This window comes from Ochotona curzoniae, unplaced genomic scaffold (genome assembly GCF_017591425.1).
Source record: "Ochotona curzoniae isolate NIBS_2020 unplaced genomic scaffold, NIBS_Ocur_1.0 scaffold_2453, whole genome shotgun sequence".
Lineage (NCBI taxonomy): Eukaryota > Metazoa > Chordata > Mammalia > Lagomorpha > Ochotonidae > Ochotona > Ochotona curzoniae.
In genome coordinates this window covers 31702623-31720548 of record NW_024467094.1, presented here as the reverse complement: position 1 = coordinate 31720548, position 17926 = coordinate 31702623, and the positions used below count along the sequence as shown (strand labels likewise).

General features: G+C 42.2%; 2 protein-coding genes across 2 annotated transcripts; both read left to right on the top strand.

Moving 5' to 3' along the window:
• Nucleotides 1-3427: 3427 nt before the first annotated feature.
• On the top strand, nt 3428-3961 carry LOC121169844 (keratin-associated protein 4-11-like). Its single transcript, XM_041000605.1, has one exon. It carries the CDS (start codon nt 3428-3430, stop codon nt 3959-3961), a length of 534 nt encoding a protein of 177 aa, XP_040856539.1.
• Nucleotides 3962-13846: 9885 nt separating this feature from the next.
• LOC121170375 (keratin-associated protein 2-1-like) lies at nt 13847-14245 on the top strand. Its single transcript, XM_041001515.1, has one exon. The coding sequence runs from the start codon at nt 13847-13849 to the stop codon at nt 14243-14245; it is 399 nt and encodes a 132-aa protein (XP_040857449.1).
• Nucleotides 14246-17926: the final 3681 nt, after the last annotated feature.

The window sequence follows — 17926 nt, the reverse complement described above, 5'->3', positions numbered from 1 at the left end:
AAACATCACAAAATATAGTGACTAAAAGTTTTTGCTAGTTTCATTGAGACAATTAAAACCAATTTTACAGTGTGAGAGAAATTCAAAACCCATGTTATAAATTTTTGGAACAATCCTAATTAGATATATTTGTACTGCATGTGGATATCTATTCAGAATTAGATTTTGATTGCACATTTATTTTAAAATTTTGTTTGCTTATTTATCCCAGTTGTGCTTGAAAGCAGAGAGACAGAGATGGCTGTTCCATCTACTGGTTTGTTCTCAAAAGCCCAGAATAGCCAGGGCTGTGCCAGGTCCAATGCAGGAGCATGGAGCTCAATCCAATCTCTAACATGGGTGTGGAGGATTCAGTTACTTAAACTATGACCCGTGTCTGGCAGGGTGTGTATTAGCAAGAAACCAGAATCAGGGCAGAGGTAGGACCTGAAACCAGGGCACTTAGATATGAGCTGTAGACTTCCCATGTGGCATATTAACCACTGCAGCCACTGTGCACCCCCATTGCCAATTTCTTGTGCTGATGCTTACTCATATATTACAGAGGGGGAAGTCAATGCTCTGCCCAGTCAGGACACATATATTTCTTACTATGTCTATTTACATAATTCTGTGATCATGGTTGAGAAAACCAGGCATATTTTTTCCTGCTATACTTTATATTGTTAGCGTATGAGAACATACTGGTTGTACCAGTTCACCTCTTGCCTGATCTCACAGTTGATACTAATTCAAGCACTCAATGGATGCTCTAGGAACTTCCAGATATGCAGTCAAGCATACAACACCAACATGAACCCCAGGTTCGCTCTCTGATTGCCCACAGTGTTAACTCAAGCAGCAGCACCAACACGTTGGAAGTTTCCATCCCTTTCTATCTTACCTTCCCCACTTCTTCACATTTGTTCCCTGGAGTCCCCTTCCACATAGACTCAATTGGTGATCTTGGCTTCTCCAATGGATTTCATTCAAGCTAAGACAATTATGAAAACAGCATTGGCCTCATCATTCTTAAACAGATGATGGTGAGTATTGTTATCAGTAAAACTGGGAGTTGAGCAGGTGAGCGGAAGCAGCCTTACCATTTGACGCTTCTCTCCATCCTTCCTCTGCTCTGGGTGGTAATAGGTCAGGAGTCATGGTTATCTGTAAGCACATCTAACTCTGCACATCAACCCTAACTTCCACTGCTTCCTCAATGGTATTTGTCGATGTTCCCCACCATGTTAGTATAGTCTTCCTCTAATGGAACTGTGATTTCTTTGTTCAGACTATTTCTCCTCTTCTGAAGCAAGCAGAAGGTAAGCACTTGGTAAAGGACGATTACATGTCTCCTTCAGCAAAAGGCCTTCCTTGACTCAACAAACATCTCTCACAAATGTCCTGTGTGGCCCACACCTTCACGATGTTTGCATTGGGCCTGGGAGAATGACAGAAGCAAGTAACTCTGTTACAGAATAGTGCATGAAAGGAGAAGTCCCTTGCAAGAAACAGTTGTGTATATGGGAGAGCTTCTCATGGGGGATATACCATTCAGCAGGAGACATTTCAACAAGATTGTTCTCTTCAGAAGCAAAGCCACTTTATGGCTACACAGTGAGAGACAGAGCTCCCATCTGCTGTTAAATTTTCCAAATGCTGACAATGCCTGGGGCTTGGCCTGACATGAGCTGGGTGCCAGGAACTCAATCTGGGTCTCCCACATATCTGTGGTTAGAGCCCACTCACGTAAGGTGCCATGCTGCCTCCCAGGGTCAGGTGCTGAAGCTGGGAGCCAGACAGCAAACACAGGTAGTTTGGCCTGGGCGCCAGGCGATGTAGCCAGCATCCTAACCACTAGGCCAATGCCACTCCTCAGCATGGGTTTGACAGATGATTTGGCACAGAGAGCAAGAGCAAACATTACTGGGAAAATCAATTTCAGTGAAGGCTACCTGGTTTTATTCTTCACTCTTTCCCTGGATAAGACATATTAAGCTTCCTTTCTGTTTAATCTTAGACAATGTTTTTGTTTATCTTAACCTCTATGTTGCTTTCCACTCTTTCAGTAAAAGAATATAGAGCCAGGGTGGAGTAGTGAGTTAAGGCTTTACTTGTGATGTCAGCATCCCATACAGGCACCAATCTGAAACATGCATGCATCGCTTTCTGATCCTGCTGCCTGCTAATGGCCTTGAAAGGCATTGTAAGATGACCCAAGCATACAGGCTCCTTCATCCATGTGGGAGACTCAGATGGACTTTCAGGCACCATTTCCAGTTCCAGCTGATGGGCCCCAGCTGTTGTGACCATTTGGGTTGTGACAAGGTAGAGAGAAGATCTCTGACTCAGAATTCCAAGTAAATAAACAAATCTTAAAGGCAAACAAAAGGGGCTGGACCTGTGTCATTGTGAGCAAAGCCACTACTTGTGGGGTCAGCATCCCATCGGGCATACGTTCAATTCCTGGCTGTTCTACTTCCAATCCCGCTTGATGGTAACATCCCTGAGGAAGTAGCTGAGGATGGTCAAGTGCTGAGTTTCCCAGTATTAACATGGCATAGCTGGAAGAAACTTTTGTCTCTTGGTGACGGGAAAAGCTCAGCCCCAGTAATTGTATCCACTTTGTGAGTGACTCAAAAGATAGAAAATTTTCTTCTGTGTGTCTCCCTCACTCTGTATATATGCCTTTCCAATAAAAATAAATAAATCTTAAAAACAGAGGAAGAGAGAGAAGTATAAATCAGTACTTCCCAGTCTTTATACCTATTCTGAAAGACATACACCAAAAAATGCATTTTTGCTATTCAAACACAGTGAGTCATTATGCAAGACTTAGCTGGAAACTACAGAGGAGGATCTAACACAGATTTTGTCACATCCTTGGGGAATGACCACCTCCTGGGCCATCCAAGACACCAGCGTCATAGTCACCTTCCTCCAGTCAGGCCTTTCCTTCTAATCACTATCCAACTCTGCACTTGATTAGAACATTCTCTGACAACAAAGGACACACACAAATTTGTGAAACCTGTCCCATTTGACAAGCAGGGATCAAAGAACAAAGAGGAGGAAATGTCCCATTCAAACTGAGAATGCCCAGAGACTCAAGCACTGAGTGGCTTCTCGAAGACACTCTATTGAGCAGAGGCAAACGTGGCAGCCATTGAAGAGGAAATGTGACAAACGCTTCCACTGGAAACACAAGAGCACATCAGGAAGAGGAAAGGGGCTATTTTCTCTCTTTGGAAGATAGAACTAGAAGCACACAATTATGTAATTAAGCCATTAAGTTTCTAACAGGATAAATAACAACAAGGAAATAATGACGTGATGACTACGGGCTTTTAGGGGGTATAAAAACAGGTACAGGACATGAAGATGACCAAACCCAACAACTTCATTCTCCTGCAAACCAATCCATCCAGAACCTCCATCCTCTGACACCATGGTCAATTCCTGCTGTGGCTCTGTCTGCTCTGAGCAGGAGACCTGCTGCCAGCCCAGCTGCTGCCAGACCTCCTGCTGCAGACCCAGCTGCTGCATCTCCAGCTGCTGCAGGCCCCAGTGCTGCCAGCCAACCTGCTGCCAGCCCACCTGCTGCCGCCCTAGCTGCTGCATCTCCAGCTGCTGCAGGCCCCAGTGCTGCCAGCCCTCTTGCTGCCGCCCCACCTGCTGCATCTCCAGCTGCTGCAGACCCACGTGCTGCAGGCCCCAATGCTGCCAGTCTGTGTGCTGCCAGCCCACCTGCTGCCGCCCCAGCTGCTGCAGACCCAGCTGCTGCATCTCCAGCTGCTGCCGCCCCTCCTGCAGTAGCTCCAGCTGCTGTGGCTCCAGCTGCTGCCGCCCCAGCTGCTGCCCTGGCTGCTGCCTGCGTCCAGTCTGTGGCCAAGTCTCCTGCCACACCAGTTGCTATCGCCCAACCTGTGTGATCTCCACCTGTCCCCGCCCCATGTGCTGTGCCAGGCCTTGCTGCTGCTAATCCTGCCCCAACCGCATGGCTTCCTTCATCTCTGTTCTCAGACATACCTTATTGTTAACTTTGCTAAGGTTCCATAGCATCTGAATGATCTCATTCAATGGATGGGCGTCATGGTTCCAATTAGTCCATCTCATCCTTCTGCATCACGGTAATCTTTTGGTTCACTTAAACTCTCTCCCTTGCCATTTCCTTTCCAATTTTGACATCAAATAAGAATCAATTTTTTAATCCCCAGCTAAGACATTCTTCCAGTCCTCTAAATTTCTCATTTTCTGTGGGCATCCTCCAATAAAGGAGACATTGCCTGCTGCCCTGATGTGATCACTGACTGAACCTGGGATCCCGAGATCCCAACAGCCTGTACCTTCTCCTAAAGTGAATATATTCTTTTCTGGTTGTTTTTTCCCCTGTTTTCTAATAAACTTTTCTATATGTAAGAATTTGTCTCTTTTCTCTGTTGTGTTGATAACCACATTTCTGAGTAACTAATTCATCATATTTTGCATCAAGACATACAAAGAACATCTATTTTGGGCTGCTATGATCACATAGAAGGCTAATCTTCAGGCTATAGCACCAGCATCCCATATGGTTGTTGAATCATATCTGGATTCTTCCTGTTCCTGACTAGATCCTGCTTACATTGTGGGAAGGCACCAGAGGTTGGCTCAAGTCCTTTGGCCCCATCACCCACATTGTAGACACCAAGGAAGCCTCTGGCAGCTTCAGATCAAATCATCTCTGGCTGTTATAGCCACTGGGGAGTGAACCAGGTTAGAATTGATCTCTCTTTCTCTCTCTTTCAAATTAAATAAATAAACTTTAAGAAAATTTCAAACAGCACATCTATTTTGAAGTTAAATGCCATGTCAACCCTAGATTTAAAAATATTACAGCAAAAACAGTGTATGTTTCTGACTGTGTGTCTGTGCACGTGTGTGTTTCAATATCCTAAATTTAGGACAAATTTAATTCCTGCCATAAGTCTTCACTAAAACATATTACAAATGTAACACTTTATACTTGTTAATATGATGGCTCTGTTTTAGAGAAAGGGGATAAAATCTCATTGCCAATGGAGAAAAATCTCCTAAAAAGAATTTATTGTGCTCAGTTCACTTTAGTCAATAAATAACATTTCCTGAGTTAGCATCATGAGGAGGGTCTGTTTCCCATTGAGTACTATAGAAAAGAAGCACAGTTTTCATTGTATGCTTAAGGAAATTTGCCTCCTCTGAATGATGCCTATTTCTGAATACTGTTGCTCAGTATCCTCCTTACAATTCAAACACTTACACACCTAACATTCCAATGTATGTCAGTGTTAGAAAGCTGGAATTTAAAAACTCATGATCTGTTTTTTAAAATATTGTTTGTTGAAATTACTTTATAGCCTTGAATGATTTACATAAGGTGTGTCGATCAGAATTAGAATCTCTAAGAATGGTGCTTCCCTTTAAGTTTGGCAATGTGAATTTGATTATATTCCACAAGTGATTGTGACATGTCTCCTGATAGGAGAACCTGCTCTTGGTGTTCTTACTGATATGTTGAGATCTCCAGGCTCTGAGATGCCCTCAATTACTGAAACAAGCAGGTTTAAGATCATTTGCTTGGACATCATTGGCACACTTGTCTCTTTGGACATCTTCACAGAATGCTCAAGATCTTAATCCTGGCATTACAACGTTTTCTTGAATCAATAAATTTTCCTTATTATAAACTTATTTGTAGTCTGCCATTACTAACTGGAATCAAGATGGAATATGGTAGGACGAGATATACTTTGATCTAGAAGAGTTAGACGCTTACAATAGGGTAAGCTCTGAAATACGACTGAAGTTATGAAGCACAAAGATGAACTTAGCAAGTACAACATTGGGGTTACACATTTTCAAAAATTAGCAGCTTGTATTTCATTTTGTTTTGTCTCTGATACTTGAGAAGTTTGCCACTATGATTTCATACTTGAAAGCCCTTGCCTACTGCATTCCCATAAACGGCAACAAAAAAACCTCAATACTGAAAGGTTACTACAGGAAATATAAAAACCAATAAGATTTTAAATAAAATAGAGAACATCTGATTGAACAGAGGGAAAAAACAAGAATGACCGGAAGACTGAGACATGCATGAAAAGGCTATGATGAGAGAAGCAGCAGCGATTTAAAAAAAAAAAAAAAAGGCTTGACTATTATTCCTAAAGCTATAGCAAACTGTGATTAAACAGATTACTCCTAGGGAAATATGGATTAATAGTGTCAATTCCAAAAGCTATAGAGAATGTGTAGTCCTGCAGTGTGATTCTAACCCCTAACGTTTCAATGCAGTACGCCCACTTTCCTTGAGGACGAGATGCCATGATGGTTGGGTGAAGGGTGAATCTCACCTGTAGACACCATGAGACTCGAGCAAGCTTCTTGCATGCTTAACTCCATCATGGCTCCACTTGGGGCATGACTCCATCTCAGAACTGGTGACGTAAGAGGGATATCTTTTGCTCCTGGACCGTGCTATGAGTCCTCTGATCTGCTGCTTCCCTCCTCAGAGGCGACTGGCCACTCACAATGACATGTCTCATTAAGCACATGTCAATGTACATTCTTTCTTCTAAAAATAAATCCTTCTATCAATTGTGCACTGTCAGCCTCTGCTTGGAATCTCTTATTTCTGTCAGGGCCAGAACTAGGAATACAGATAACAACATACATTGTTACGTATGCCCATAACAATATTTACTTAGAAGTGATTTACTAACTTAAAGGAAGCTTTCTTATTTAAATTGAACAAAAATATGGCAGCAGGGGGAGGGGAACATCCCAATTCATTTCTTTATGGCTAGTCTAACCATGATTTCAACACCTGAGCAGAGGGGCTGGTCTTGTGGCACAGTGGGTTAAACTGCTCTCTACAACATCAACATCCATATTGGAGCACCATTTCAAGTTCCCGCTGTTCTCCTGATCCAGCTCCCTGCTAATGCACCTGGGAAAGAAGTGGAAGATGGCCCAAGTTCTTGGGTCCCTGCACCCATGTGGGAGATGGAGTTCCAGGCTTCAGTTAGGCCAAGCCCTCGACATGTCGGCCATTTGGGCGCTAAACCAGAAGAAATCTCTCTTTTTCTCCTTCTCTCTCAGTCTGCATTCCAAATGAAGTAGATAAATCTTCAAATAAAATAAATATAAATAAGCCAGACCAGAGTAGGGAGATAAGGGGGAAATTATAGGTCTTTATTATTTAAGGTCACAGATACAAAATTTAATGAATCTTACTAAAACTAAAGTTAGCAATATGTACATGGAGTAACAACATCATAACCAATTAGAGTTTGTCCTAGAAATTGAGGATTTGGTTCAAAATTAGAAAATACTTCAATGAATTTGATGTTAATGTATGAAAGGAGAACTACTACATGATCATGATAGTGCCTGGCTAGCCCACATGACTACAGAAGCTGTGCAAGATGGGCAGCTGTCAAGCCAGAGACCCAAGGAAGGCAATGCACGGTCCATGTGGCAGTCAAGGCAAGCAGCAGCGCCCTCCGACAGGCTCTGTTCTCATTAGGTCTTCAATCAGCTGACTCAGGTCCATGCAAATCAGGGAAGGCAACATCCCCAGAATAGCACTTGATCAAATGACTGTTTTAATGGACACACTATAAAACAAGAGAGAGCAGAACAAAAGATATGAGGTAGAACTAAACAAGAATGCAGATGAAGTGGGCAGGCAATACTGAGCGGAACAAAAGAAGTTAGGAAAGTATATTTACAATATGATGCCAGGTATGTGATGTGCTTAAAGATACATTGCTGTGTATGGGTTAGGTGAACAACACTGCAAATGCATAAACAAATGCATAGAAATGATACATGTGATGGGCCAGTGCAGTACCATAGTGAGCAAAGCCACCACCTGCAGCATCAGCATCCCTTATGAATACCGGTTAGAGGATCAGCTGCCCTGCTTCTGATCCATCTCCCTGCTAATAAGCTTGGGGAAGCAGCTGAGGCTGATTCGAGATCTTGGGATCTTGGATCCATGTGGGAGACCAGAAGAAGTTCCTGGATTCTGGTTTCAGATCAGCTGAGTCCCAGCCATTGTGGCAATTTGGGGAGTGAACCAGCAGATGGAAGACCTCTCTTTCTCTGTCTCTCCTTCTCTCTTTATAAAATCTGCCATTCAAATAAAAATTTAAAAACATTTTTAAAAGCCTATTCCCTGTTCACAGATTTGAAGAGAAGGACCAATGTTTTTACTGAGTAAGAGTCACCCACTGGATGTCCAAATGTGCAAGTGCAGTAAGCAGTTAGCCAAAGTTTTGTTTTCTAAGGGGCATCATGTCTCAAGACATCTTTATTACACACACACACACACACGATCACATATAAAGAGAAAAGCATGTGAACTAAATAATTGATTTTATATTGTTCACATAGGTAACATTTACTTGGGTTCTCCCCGTACTAGGCTACCAAACTAACTGACTTGTAAATTCACCCATGTCATGGCTGTTCCTGCTTAATATTTCAGGTTCCTGTGGGTGTCAAAGTGAAGCTGGACAGCTCACCTTGAAGCAAGGATGTCTGTGGCCAACAAGGCAAAATTCTAAACATTAGAGTTAGTGATTCTCAACTCTGGCTGCCTGGGAAACTTCTGAAGAACAGAAATGCTTGTGCTTAACCAGAGATCAGGTGAACTTGGATTTCTTGGGGGGTAAACCCTTGGCAGGAGAAATTTAAATTGCTCATGGGGCTTAAATGTGCATTCAGGTTGATAACCATTAGATTATAAATAGTTACCTCTACTCCTAAATAAGCATAGGATTCCTAAGAAAGTATTGAAATACATCTTTATAGTACGATACTAGATTTTCTATCTTTGCCTATACCACTATGGCATGATGCGTTTAAACAGCAGAAAGTTAAACTTGTAACTATTACTAAGAGACTGTACCATTGAATGGGGAAAAAGGTACAGGAGGGGGAAATGGGATGGGAGGAAGGGGAGAGAGGATGAACCTCTTTTCTCACAAAACTGCATTATGGAAAAGAGTAATGAAAAAAGTAGTTTGGGAAACAGGTGGCTAAGACAGGGCCTTAATGCACTAATTCCTCTTACCTTTGCAAGTGCACTTATGGTCAGAGTATGTCAAGTAATGTGTCTACCCTGATAAATGTTTTTTAAAAACCAAGTGAAATAGATATTAAGTAAAAATATTCCTGGTTCCACTACAAATACAGCTGGCCACTATACTCTGGCCATTTTAAACTTGTTCCCACCAGAAAGGCCATCACATCACCATCAATAACTCTCAGGACCTAAACTACATCTTCAACAACAAGGCCTCATATCCTCCTGTTCGGTCTGCCAGACATTTGACTTCCATCCCAAGCTTTCCAGCTCTACATCAATCACAAGACTTTAGGATCCCATTCGTATCACAGTCTCTAAGCTTTCCAACTCTGAGTATCTACTCCTATCCAAGCTCCCACCCACCCAGTTGGAAGACTTACCCTGAGAAGTCTACATAGGAGTTTCAAATCTACAAAATAAGGAAGCAAAGTCCTGACACAGAACTTGAAACCACAACAGCTTTAGATACAACCAGCAATGATTTTCTAAAGCAATGTTCTGTAATTGTAAGCACATTCAAGCAAAAACAACACTGACAGCATTATACATTCTCAGTGGCTTCAATGACTGCCAGAAGAGAGAAGCTCTCTGAGCAGGTGGATTGTAAAGGCAATAAGCAAGTCACGTTCTCTAGAAAAGCAGTCACTCATAAATTAAAATGAATATTTAACAGATGTTTTCAGTTTCCTATTATCACATAACAAACCATCCCCCATACAGTAACGGCTTAAAACAACAAATATTTATTATTTCTCACCATTCTGTACAACATCTGATCTTTCCTCTGCTGATCTTGCCTGGACTCACTCATGTAAGTGCATTCATAAAAAAGAAAAAAACAAACAAAACTCAGCTGGCAAGATGCTTCCCAAATGGCCTCATTTACTTGTCTACTGGTTGGTACTGGTTGTCAACCGGAGTGCCTGGCTGCAACATGGCCTCTGGTAGCCTCCACTGGCTCTTTTAGTATGCTGGTAAAATCCCCCAAGAAGACAAAGGTGAAGCTTCAAGGAGTGAGGCTTGGGTTCTAGACTCATACTACGACACCACTTCCACAATGACTTACTGTTCAAAGCAAGTTATTAGGCCAAACCACATTCAAGGGGTGGGGAAACTGGCTCTGCCTCTTCTCAGAAAGGGCTTCAAACACTGCTCGCAGGCCAAGCAGGGAAGCAGGGCTAAGTTATTGGTAGTCCTGAGGATCCCTTCCTTGCTGTCTTACACCTAATGGGGTGATAATTAAAGACATTTGTGAATGCAGGTGAGTTGGAGTCTCACCTCTGAGAGTTATAACCAGCAAATTCTGGTTACAATTATTTGTAAGGGTGGACCTGGGACAATAACAGCTCTTGGTTTTGACAGCAAATTAAGTGCAGGAGAATGGAGAACTCCATTGTGTGTACCTGACACCCGCTGCTCCTGGGTTGTGAGAATTCCTGCATAACTCTTTAACCCACAGAGACCTTATGATGTCTTTATAGTCTTCTACTGAATCTCCACAGCAGAAACTGGAAGAGGCCCCGAAAACCAAGAGTTTAGCGTGACTGACTTGGTGTGAAGGACAGAGAGCCAGGCATCCACTGCTCTTAGAATTAAGTATTGAAATTTGGCAAACCCTTCCTCCAAAGCTCATCTTTTACTATGGGGTAGTGGGACAATCACCACCCGTGCCTGTGCACACCCGAAATGTGATCTCAGTAATACCCAGGCTAAGGGTTTGGCAGCCACCGTTTTCACCAATATTCAGTAGAACCATAGGGTTTCTGGTGACAGACAAGCCTGTGCATGAAGGATAGAGTCACATTTGCCAACATACTTGTCCCCAAACAATAATATTGTTTCCAATAAATTGTTTCTTTAAAATATTTATTTTTACCAAAAAGTTAGATGTGCAGAGAGGAGGAGAGACAAACAGAAAGATCTTCCATCTGTTGATTCACTTCCCAAGTGGTCAGAAAGGCCAGAGCTTAGTTGATCCGAAGCCAGGAGCCAGGAGCCTATTCCAGGTCTCCCACACTGGTGCAGAGACCCAAGGCTTTGGGGCTTTGGGCCGTCCTCGACTGCTTTCCCAGGCCACAAGCAGGGAGCTGGATGGGAAGCAGGGTTGCCAGGACATGAACCGATGCCCATATGGGATCCCAGCGCACGAAAGGCAAGGACTTTAGCCATCAGGCTACCACATCAGGCCCTCTACAATTGGATTCTAAATTCACATAAGCTTCATACATCTTCAGTATGAATGCAGATATTTTTTTCTCCCCCTTCCATCAATACTGTCTCAAGACTAAAAGTCCTTGGTCTCCTCTTGGTCTGTGGGCTGAACTGTGTAATATCAGCTGCCTCTGTGGGAAGGCATTAGAATTTCAGCCCTGATACTGAAATCCATCCTGAAGCTATAGCCCCAGCTCCCAGATGACTAGCTGGTTCTTGAGTTGGTTACAGATGAACAAAACACCAACTAATATTCTGTTTAATCAATGACACTTTTCGACTAACAAGGAGGGGAGGAAGGAAGAGGGATAGAATTTATCCACACAAATGGAGCCCCAGTGGACATATCTAAATTGACTTTTGAGAAGCCTTTAGGTTTTACAACAAAGATTAGCAAAATAATTGATTCCCCAGTAAATTAGATTATTGTTCACTAACATGATTCTCTCCTGCCTCCATGGTGGGGGGCTCGGCTGCTCTTCATCTTGAAATGTGTTGTGTGACTAGGCTTGCGTTCTTGTATCTCTGCTCCCAGAAGTGCCAGCTAACATCTGGAACACCTCACTAAGCTGGAATGTCAGATAAACAATAATATCACTTAATGCCAGCACGCCCAAAGCACATTCATACATGAGCATAACAAAAATTATTTTTTATTTATCTCAATTTTGAATTTAATTAGAGACCCTGCATTATATTTGTTAAATATAGCAACTGGAATTCAGAAGGAAGTCTCAAACCAACTTGTGATCAGAAACCACGTCCAGCCTTAATCAGCCAAATGAAACTGACCTGAAGACATGTGATCAAGAAATAAACAATTGACATTGTACATGATGAGTTTGTGGTTGCTTGAGTAATTCAACTATGGTAGCAATGAGAAACCAGCTTTATACTCCAATCAGTGTGTAGAGATGAGCTGATGATTTTTACATTGAAAATAAAAATGGAGAAGTGACCCAATGCTTGTGCCAGGGATGATTCAAAATTTAAGAAATTTTCTGGAAGGCATAGGTTATTACATGACTAGATTTAGAAACAAAATTAAGTTCTTAGGAATAATACAACCAAACTTATTCATGCTAAATTCCAGGAGAATCCCATTTGATTTTGAATGTGTATTTGTAAAAAAAGCAGACAGAATTCTGGGTCAGACATGCTTTGGCTGCAGTTCAGACTTATTCTCAGAACTGTGTGACCTGAGCAAATTAGTTAACCTCCATAAGCTTTCCTGTCTACAAAGTGGAGACAATACTATGTGCCTCATTTGGTTAGAATGATGGTCAACCAAGTAAGACATTTTAAGTCCCTGGAACACAACAAACTCAATAAATGATCATTTAAAGTTCTTGTGTGGTAGGTAGAAAAATGGCAGCTGATATACAGTCTACCAACAAAATACTACCTTAAGGGAAGCTATGATAAATAACGTCTTAGAGGGAATGCAGTAGGAACTTCCAGAAAAAGCCTCATGCTGACCCTGTGCAAAAACTCTGAGATCTTCAAGATTATCTGTCATTGGGGTGCAACACTGTCCTGATTCTTTTTTAGTATACTGTTGAAATGAAAGAAAGAATTTTATTACCTACTTAGTTCTCTTTCTGAACCTAGCAAACATGAAGTTCAGCGTAGAGACCACTTACTGATGAATCAGGAGACCTGGAGCTCAGACCTCACACTCCAACCTCCCTGTGTGACTGTGCCAAATGCTCACCGTCTCCGCAGCAGGTGAGGAGGGCACAGGCCTATATATGCTTGACAGACGCCTCCAACACTCGCAGACATGATGACTCACCTACATAAAAGTACAAAGATAAAGCCTGCGGTGGCTCCTTGAAGGCAATGCTATAAGCAAAGAAGCTGGGTTCAGATGGGAAAGATGGGGTGGTCATTCCAGGTGAATGAGGAGACTGCAACTGGAGCAAGAAGGGCTGGACCCTACAGAGGGGAGAGTGACTAAACCAGTGTGGCAGGGCCCTGAATCCCATGTGGTGCTTCCTCCCCACAGAACTGCCTCTGAGTCATGGAAGGAGATATCAACACAGCATCCTTGTTGGACTACACAGGAGCCATGCTGTTAACCCATGGCTACATGTGTCAATACGAGAAGTCACTGTTTGGGTGATAATCATGAAAGAAAGCAAATTTGCCATGCTTCCTTCAGGGCCCAGAAATGGAGGGATTAGATGCCATTCTAATTTATAACTCACATTCTTTACCTTTTACTGGTTGAGAATATTTCAAGGCAAATTCACCAAAATTGAATCCAATGTCTAATTTGTAATACTGAATAAGTGAAAATTAAGGAATATTTGTGGCATGTGTGTGTTCATAAACATGAGGTGAAGGATGACCAAAAAATACCAAGACTCAATTCTCCCTTAATTGATCAGGGATTATTAAGGAATGATTTTGTGCCCTCGGGGCCATCAGGGCCTGGCCAGGGTATATAAAGGGTCCAGAACAAGAGGAAGACAGTCACAACCTACAACACCCAGCTCCTCTCCACAGCCCACCTCACAGTCAACCCCACACACCACCATGACCGGCTCCTGCTGTGGATCCTTCTCCTCCTACAGCTGCGGAGGAGGCTGCCTGCAGCCCTGCTGCTGCCGCGACCCCTGCTGCTGCCGCCCAGTGTCCTGCCAGACCACAGTGTGCCGCCCAGTCAGCTGTGTGCCCCGCTGCACACGCCCCATCTGTGAGCCCTGCCGCCGCCCCATCTGCTGTGACCCCTGTGGCCTGCAGCAGGGCTGCTGCCGTCCCATCACCTGCTGCCCATCGTCCTGCACGGCCGTGGTGTGCAGGCCCTGCTGCTGGACCTCCACTGGCTGCCAGCTGGTCTCTGTGCAGGCCCCTTGCTGCAGGCCCCCCTGCTGCCAGCCTGCCCCCTGCCGCATGGTCTGCAGGACCTCCCCCTGCGACCCCTGCTGCTGCTGAGCCACCCACTGTCCTCACAGAGCATAGCTCTCTGGAGCCCAAGAACCTACTCTACCTTTAACTCAAGTTGAAAGAAAAAATAGATTTTTCCCTTACAATGTGACAGTTATTCTACATCCTATCGTCCAACACAGCCTAACTTAACCAGATGCCCGGCTCCATCCTCCGCTAAGTTCCCAGGGGGCTGCACCAGTAGAAGTCATCAAGGATGGCGTGCTGGCCTGTAAAAGTCCCTGGCATGGGCTTTAAAAGGCACCCTGAACTCTGGTGGTTTTGACTGTTCAATGTTCACCAATGTGTTGCTTATTGTTGTCAATAAACTGACTTTTCCTGGCACAGCACACTGTCCTGTTCCTTGATTCATTCATTGGTGTCTATTGGTTAGTGTCCCCATCGATTGCTAACAGAACACAACGCATGAAACAAGACCAACGCATCGCTCATTATCACCAAAGTCTCAAAATATTCTGTTTGGATTCGAATACAAAAATGCCTGTGATTTATCATCACTGCAGTTAACAATACTTGTTAATGCTGACGATTAAACTCTGGAAGAATGTGTGGATCTGGAATAATAATAATAATACTAAGGATAATAATAAGAATTTGTGACTAAGGTCATTACTGTGCTAAAGCTAAGGGGACCCTCTCCATCCTAGCACACAAAGCAGCAGAGTAGCCACAGCATTTCCAGGACAGTGGAGTTGTAGTGACACCGCAGAACACGATGCTCGCATAGATCCAACTCTACCCAAAGGGCTATTCAAATAAGAGTTGGCATTAGGACTAGGCTGGGAAACAGACTCTAGGTCTGGTCCTCTTTCATTGGAAGCCACACAGTTAAGACAAATGGGCAATACTGGACCTGAAACTGTGTTATCTGAACTTCTGCCTCTGGGTTAGACATTGAGGTAACCTTCCTGTGTCAAAATGATTTTGATTCTATGTAGGTACATTCCTGCTTAGGGACTCATCTTTGAAGAGCAAAGTTCCTGACAGTCTAAGACTTTAGAAAGCAAGATGTTCTAATCTATACTCTGTCCAATCATTAAGAGCAATGAGCTTACAGAAATGTCCCATCCCTACAATCTGGAGCCCTGTGTCTGTACTATGTCCATCTGCTTCTCAAGATAGAAAATAATAGCACTGATTGAGATGAACTTTTCTTTAAACACTGCCTTGATTTTGTCCCATAAGTCTTGATATGTTGTGTTGACGCCTTCATTTGTTTCAAGCAATTTTTTATTTCCCCTTTGATTTTCTCTATAACCCATTGTTTATTTCAATCTCCAGGTATTTGCATGTCTTTTGGAGGTATTTTGACTTATTGGTCTCCAGTTTCATTCCATGATGATCTGAGAAGATGCATGGTATGATTTCAAATTTTTTAAATTTGCTGAGGCTTGTTTTGTGGCCCGTAACATTGTCAATCCTGGAGAAAGTTCCGTGTACTGATGAAAAAGTGTATTCTTGGGGCCCGGCACGGTGGCACAGTGGTTAAGGTCCTCGCCTTGCATGCCCGGGATCCCATATGGGTGCTGGTTTGGGACCCTGCACCTGTGTGGGAGACCCGGAAGAGGCTCCTGGCTTCGGATCGGCATAGCATTGGCCGTTGTGCTCACTTGGGGAGTGAATCATCAGACATAAGGTCTTCCTCTCTGTCTCTCCTCTCTGTATATCCACCTTTCCAATAAAAAGAAAATAAATCTTTTAAAAAAATGTATTCTCTATAAGATGAAAGGCTCTATAGATATCAATTAAGTCAGTTTGCTCTAGTGTCTAGATGAGCTCTGTTCTTTGGATTTCTGTTTTGCTAAGTTTCTGTCTTGTCAATCTTTCCATTTATGTTAATGGGGCCTATCAAAAGAGGAGTGATTAAAGCAATGGTGGTACATCTTCTCCATGGAATTCTATGTAGCCATTGAAAAGAATGAGTTCTATCATTTGCAACCAATTAGTTGCAACTAGAGACAATTATGCTCAGTGAAATAAGTCAATCACAAAAGGACAAATATCATATGCTCTTTCTGATATAAGGCAAACTTCATGCAAAATACAAAATCAATAGCTTTTTAAACTGTTTTGCCGCATTTCATTTTTTAACATTTTAAAAATTAGTATTATCATTTTATGATGCACTTCCATAGATCCTGGGATTTCCCTTACCCCTTCCCCAAGTTTTCTCTTCCCCCCAACTGAGTTCCCCTATATTATTATTATGGTTTAGTTCTTCATAGACAGTCATATCTCCATCATTGCAGGCATGGACAATGGCAAAGAGTCCAGTATCCTATTGTCAAGATATAGTAACAGTTTCGTTGGGAGTCCATCTTTAATCTAGAAGTAGAGATGCATACTGCATTGTATCCTCACATCTGGATGTGAGAGTCTCCACCATACAGTTACAATATGCTCCCTTAAATGAAAAGCCACAATACAAAATAAACAACAAGAAGAAAAATAGTAATTAAAAAATGCCATGAAATTAAATAACATGCTACAGAATGACTAATGTGTCACTGAAGAAATGAAAAAGAAAATCAAGAAGGTTCATGAAGAAAATGATGCTGCTGTACAATCTATGAGTCAGTGATGAATTTAATGAGAAAGTGTTTTGAAGAGATGAAACTAAATAAAACAAAATTAAAATCCATGACATACAGTTTCTGCTGATCTTTGTTGGTGAGATGTCTTTTATAGGCAACAAATAAATGTTTTTTTTTAATCCAGTCTACTATTCCATGATGTTTTATTGATGAGTTTAAACCATTTACATTCAGGGTTAATATGAATGGATGGCAATTTGGTCCTGTCATTTTAACAGTGCGTTGTTCATTTATTTAGTCATCTGTTGTTATTTTACTGGGATGTTCTTCACATTTGCCTTTTGTTTTGGTTGGTGCTATTCCTCTTCTCTGTCAAGAGAACATCTTTCAGTGTCCTTTATAGGGTAGCTTTGGAAGAGGCATATTCTTTTAACTTTTCTTTACTGTGGAAGAATTTTATTTCATTTTCAAAGACAAAGAAAAGTTTTGCTGAGTACGTTATCAAGGACTGACAACTTTTTGCTTTTAGAATCTGGAATAGGTCACTCCATTCTCTTCCAGCCTATAGTTTCCTGTGAGAGGTCTCCTGTGAATTTAAGTGGCATCCCTCCATATGTCAGTTAATTTTTTTTCATGTGCACATGTAAGAATCTTTTTCTTATACTCAACTGAAGAGAGCTTGATTATCATGTGTCTGGTGAAGATCATTTTTGGCCAACTCTTTTGCAAGCTCTGTGCCCCTCCTGCATGCTGTTTCCCAATTCTTTCTCTAGATTAGGAAAAATTTCCCTTATCATCTCATTGAATACATCTGTAAACCCAGCTTCTCTTTCTGCACCTTCTAGGACTCCCATAACTCTTATATTTGGCTTTTAATCGTATCTTTCAATTCTTGAGTTCTTATTTCAGCTCAACCAGCTCTGCTTCCAGCTTTGTGTTTATTTCCTCCTGGTGACAAGAAATATTTTCCAATTCTGAGATTCTTTCTTCTGCCTCCTTCATTCTATTTTGAAAACCTTCCACTGTACCTTTAATTTGCTCCGTTGTACTTTTAATTTGCTCCACTGTATTCTTCATTTCTGATAGATCAGCTTTCATTTGATTCATTTCCTGTGTGACATGCTCCTTAAATTTC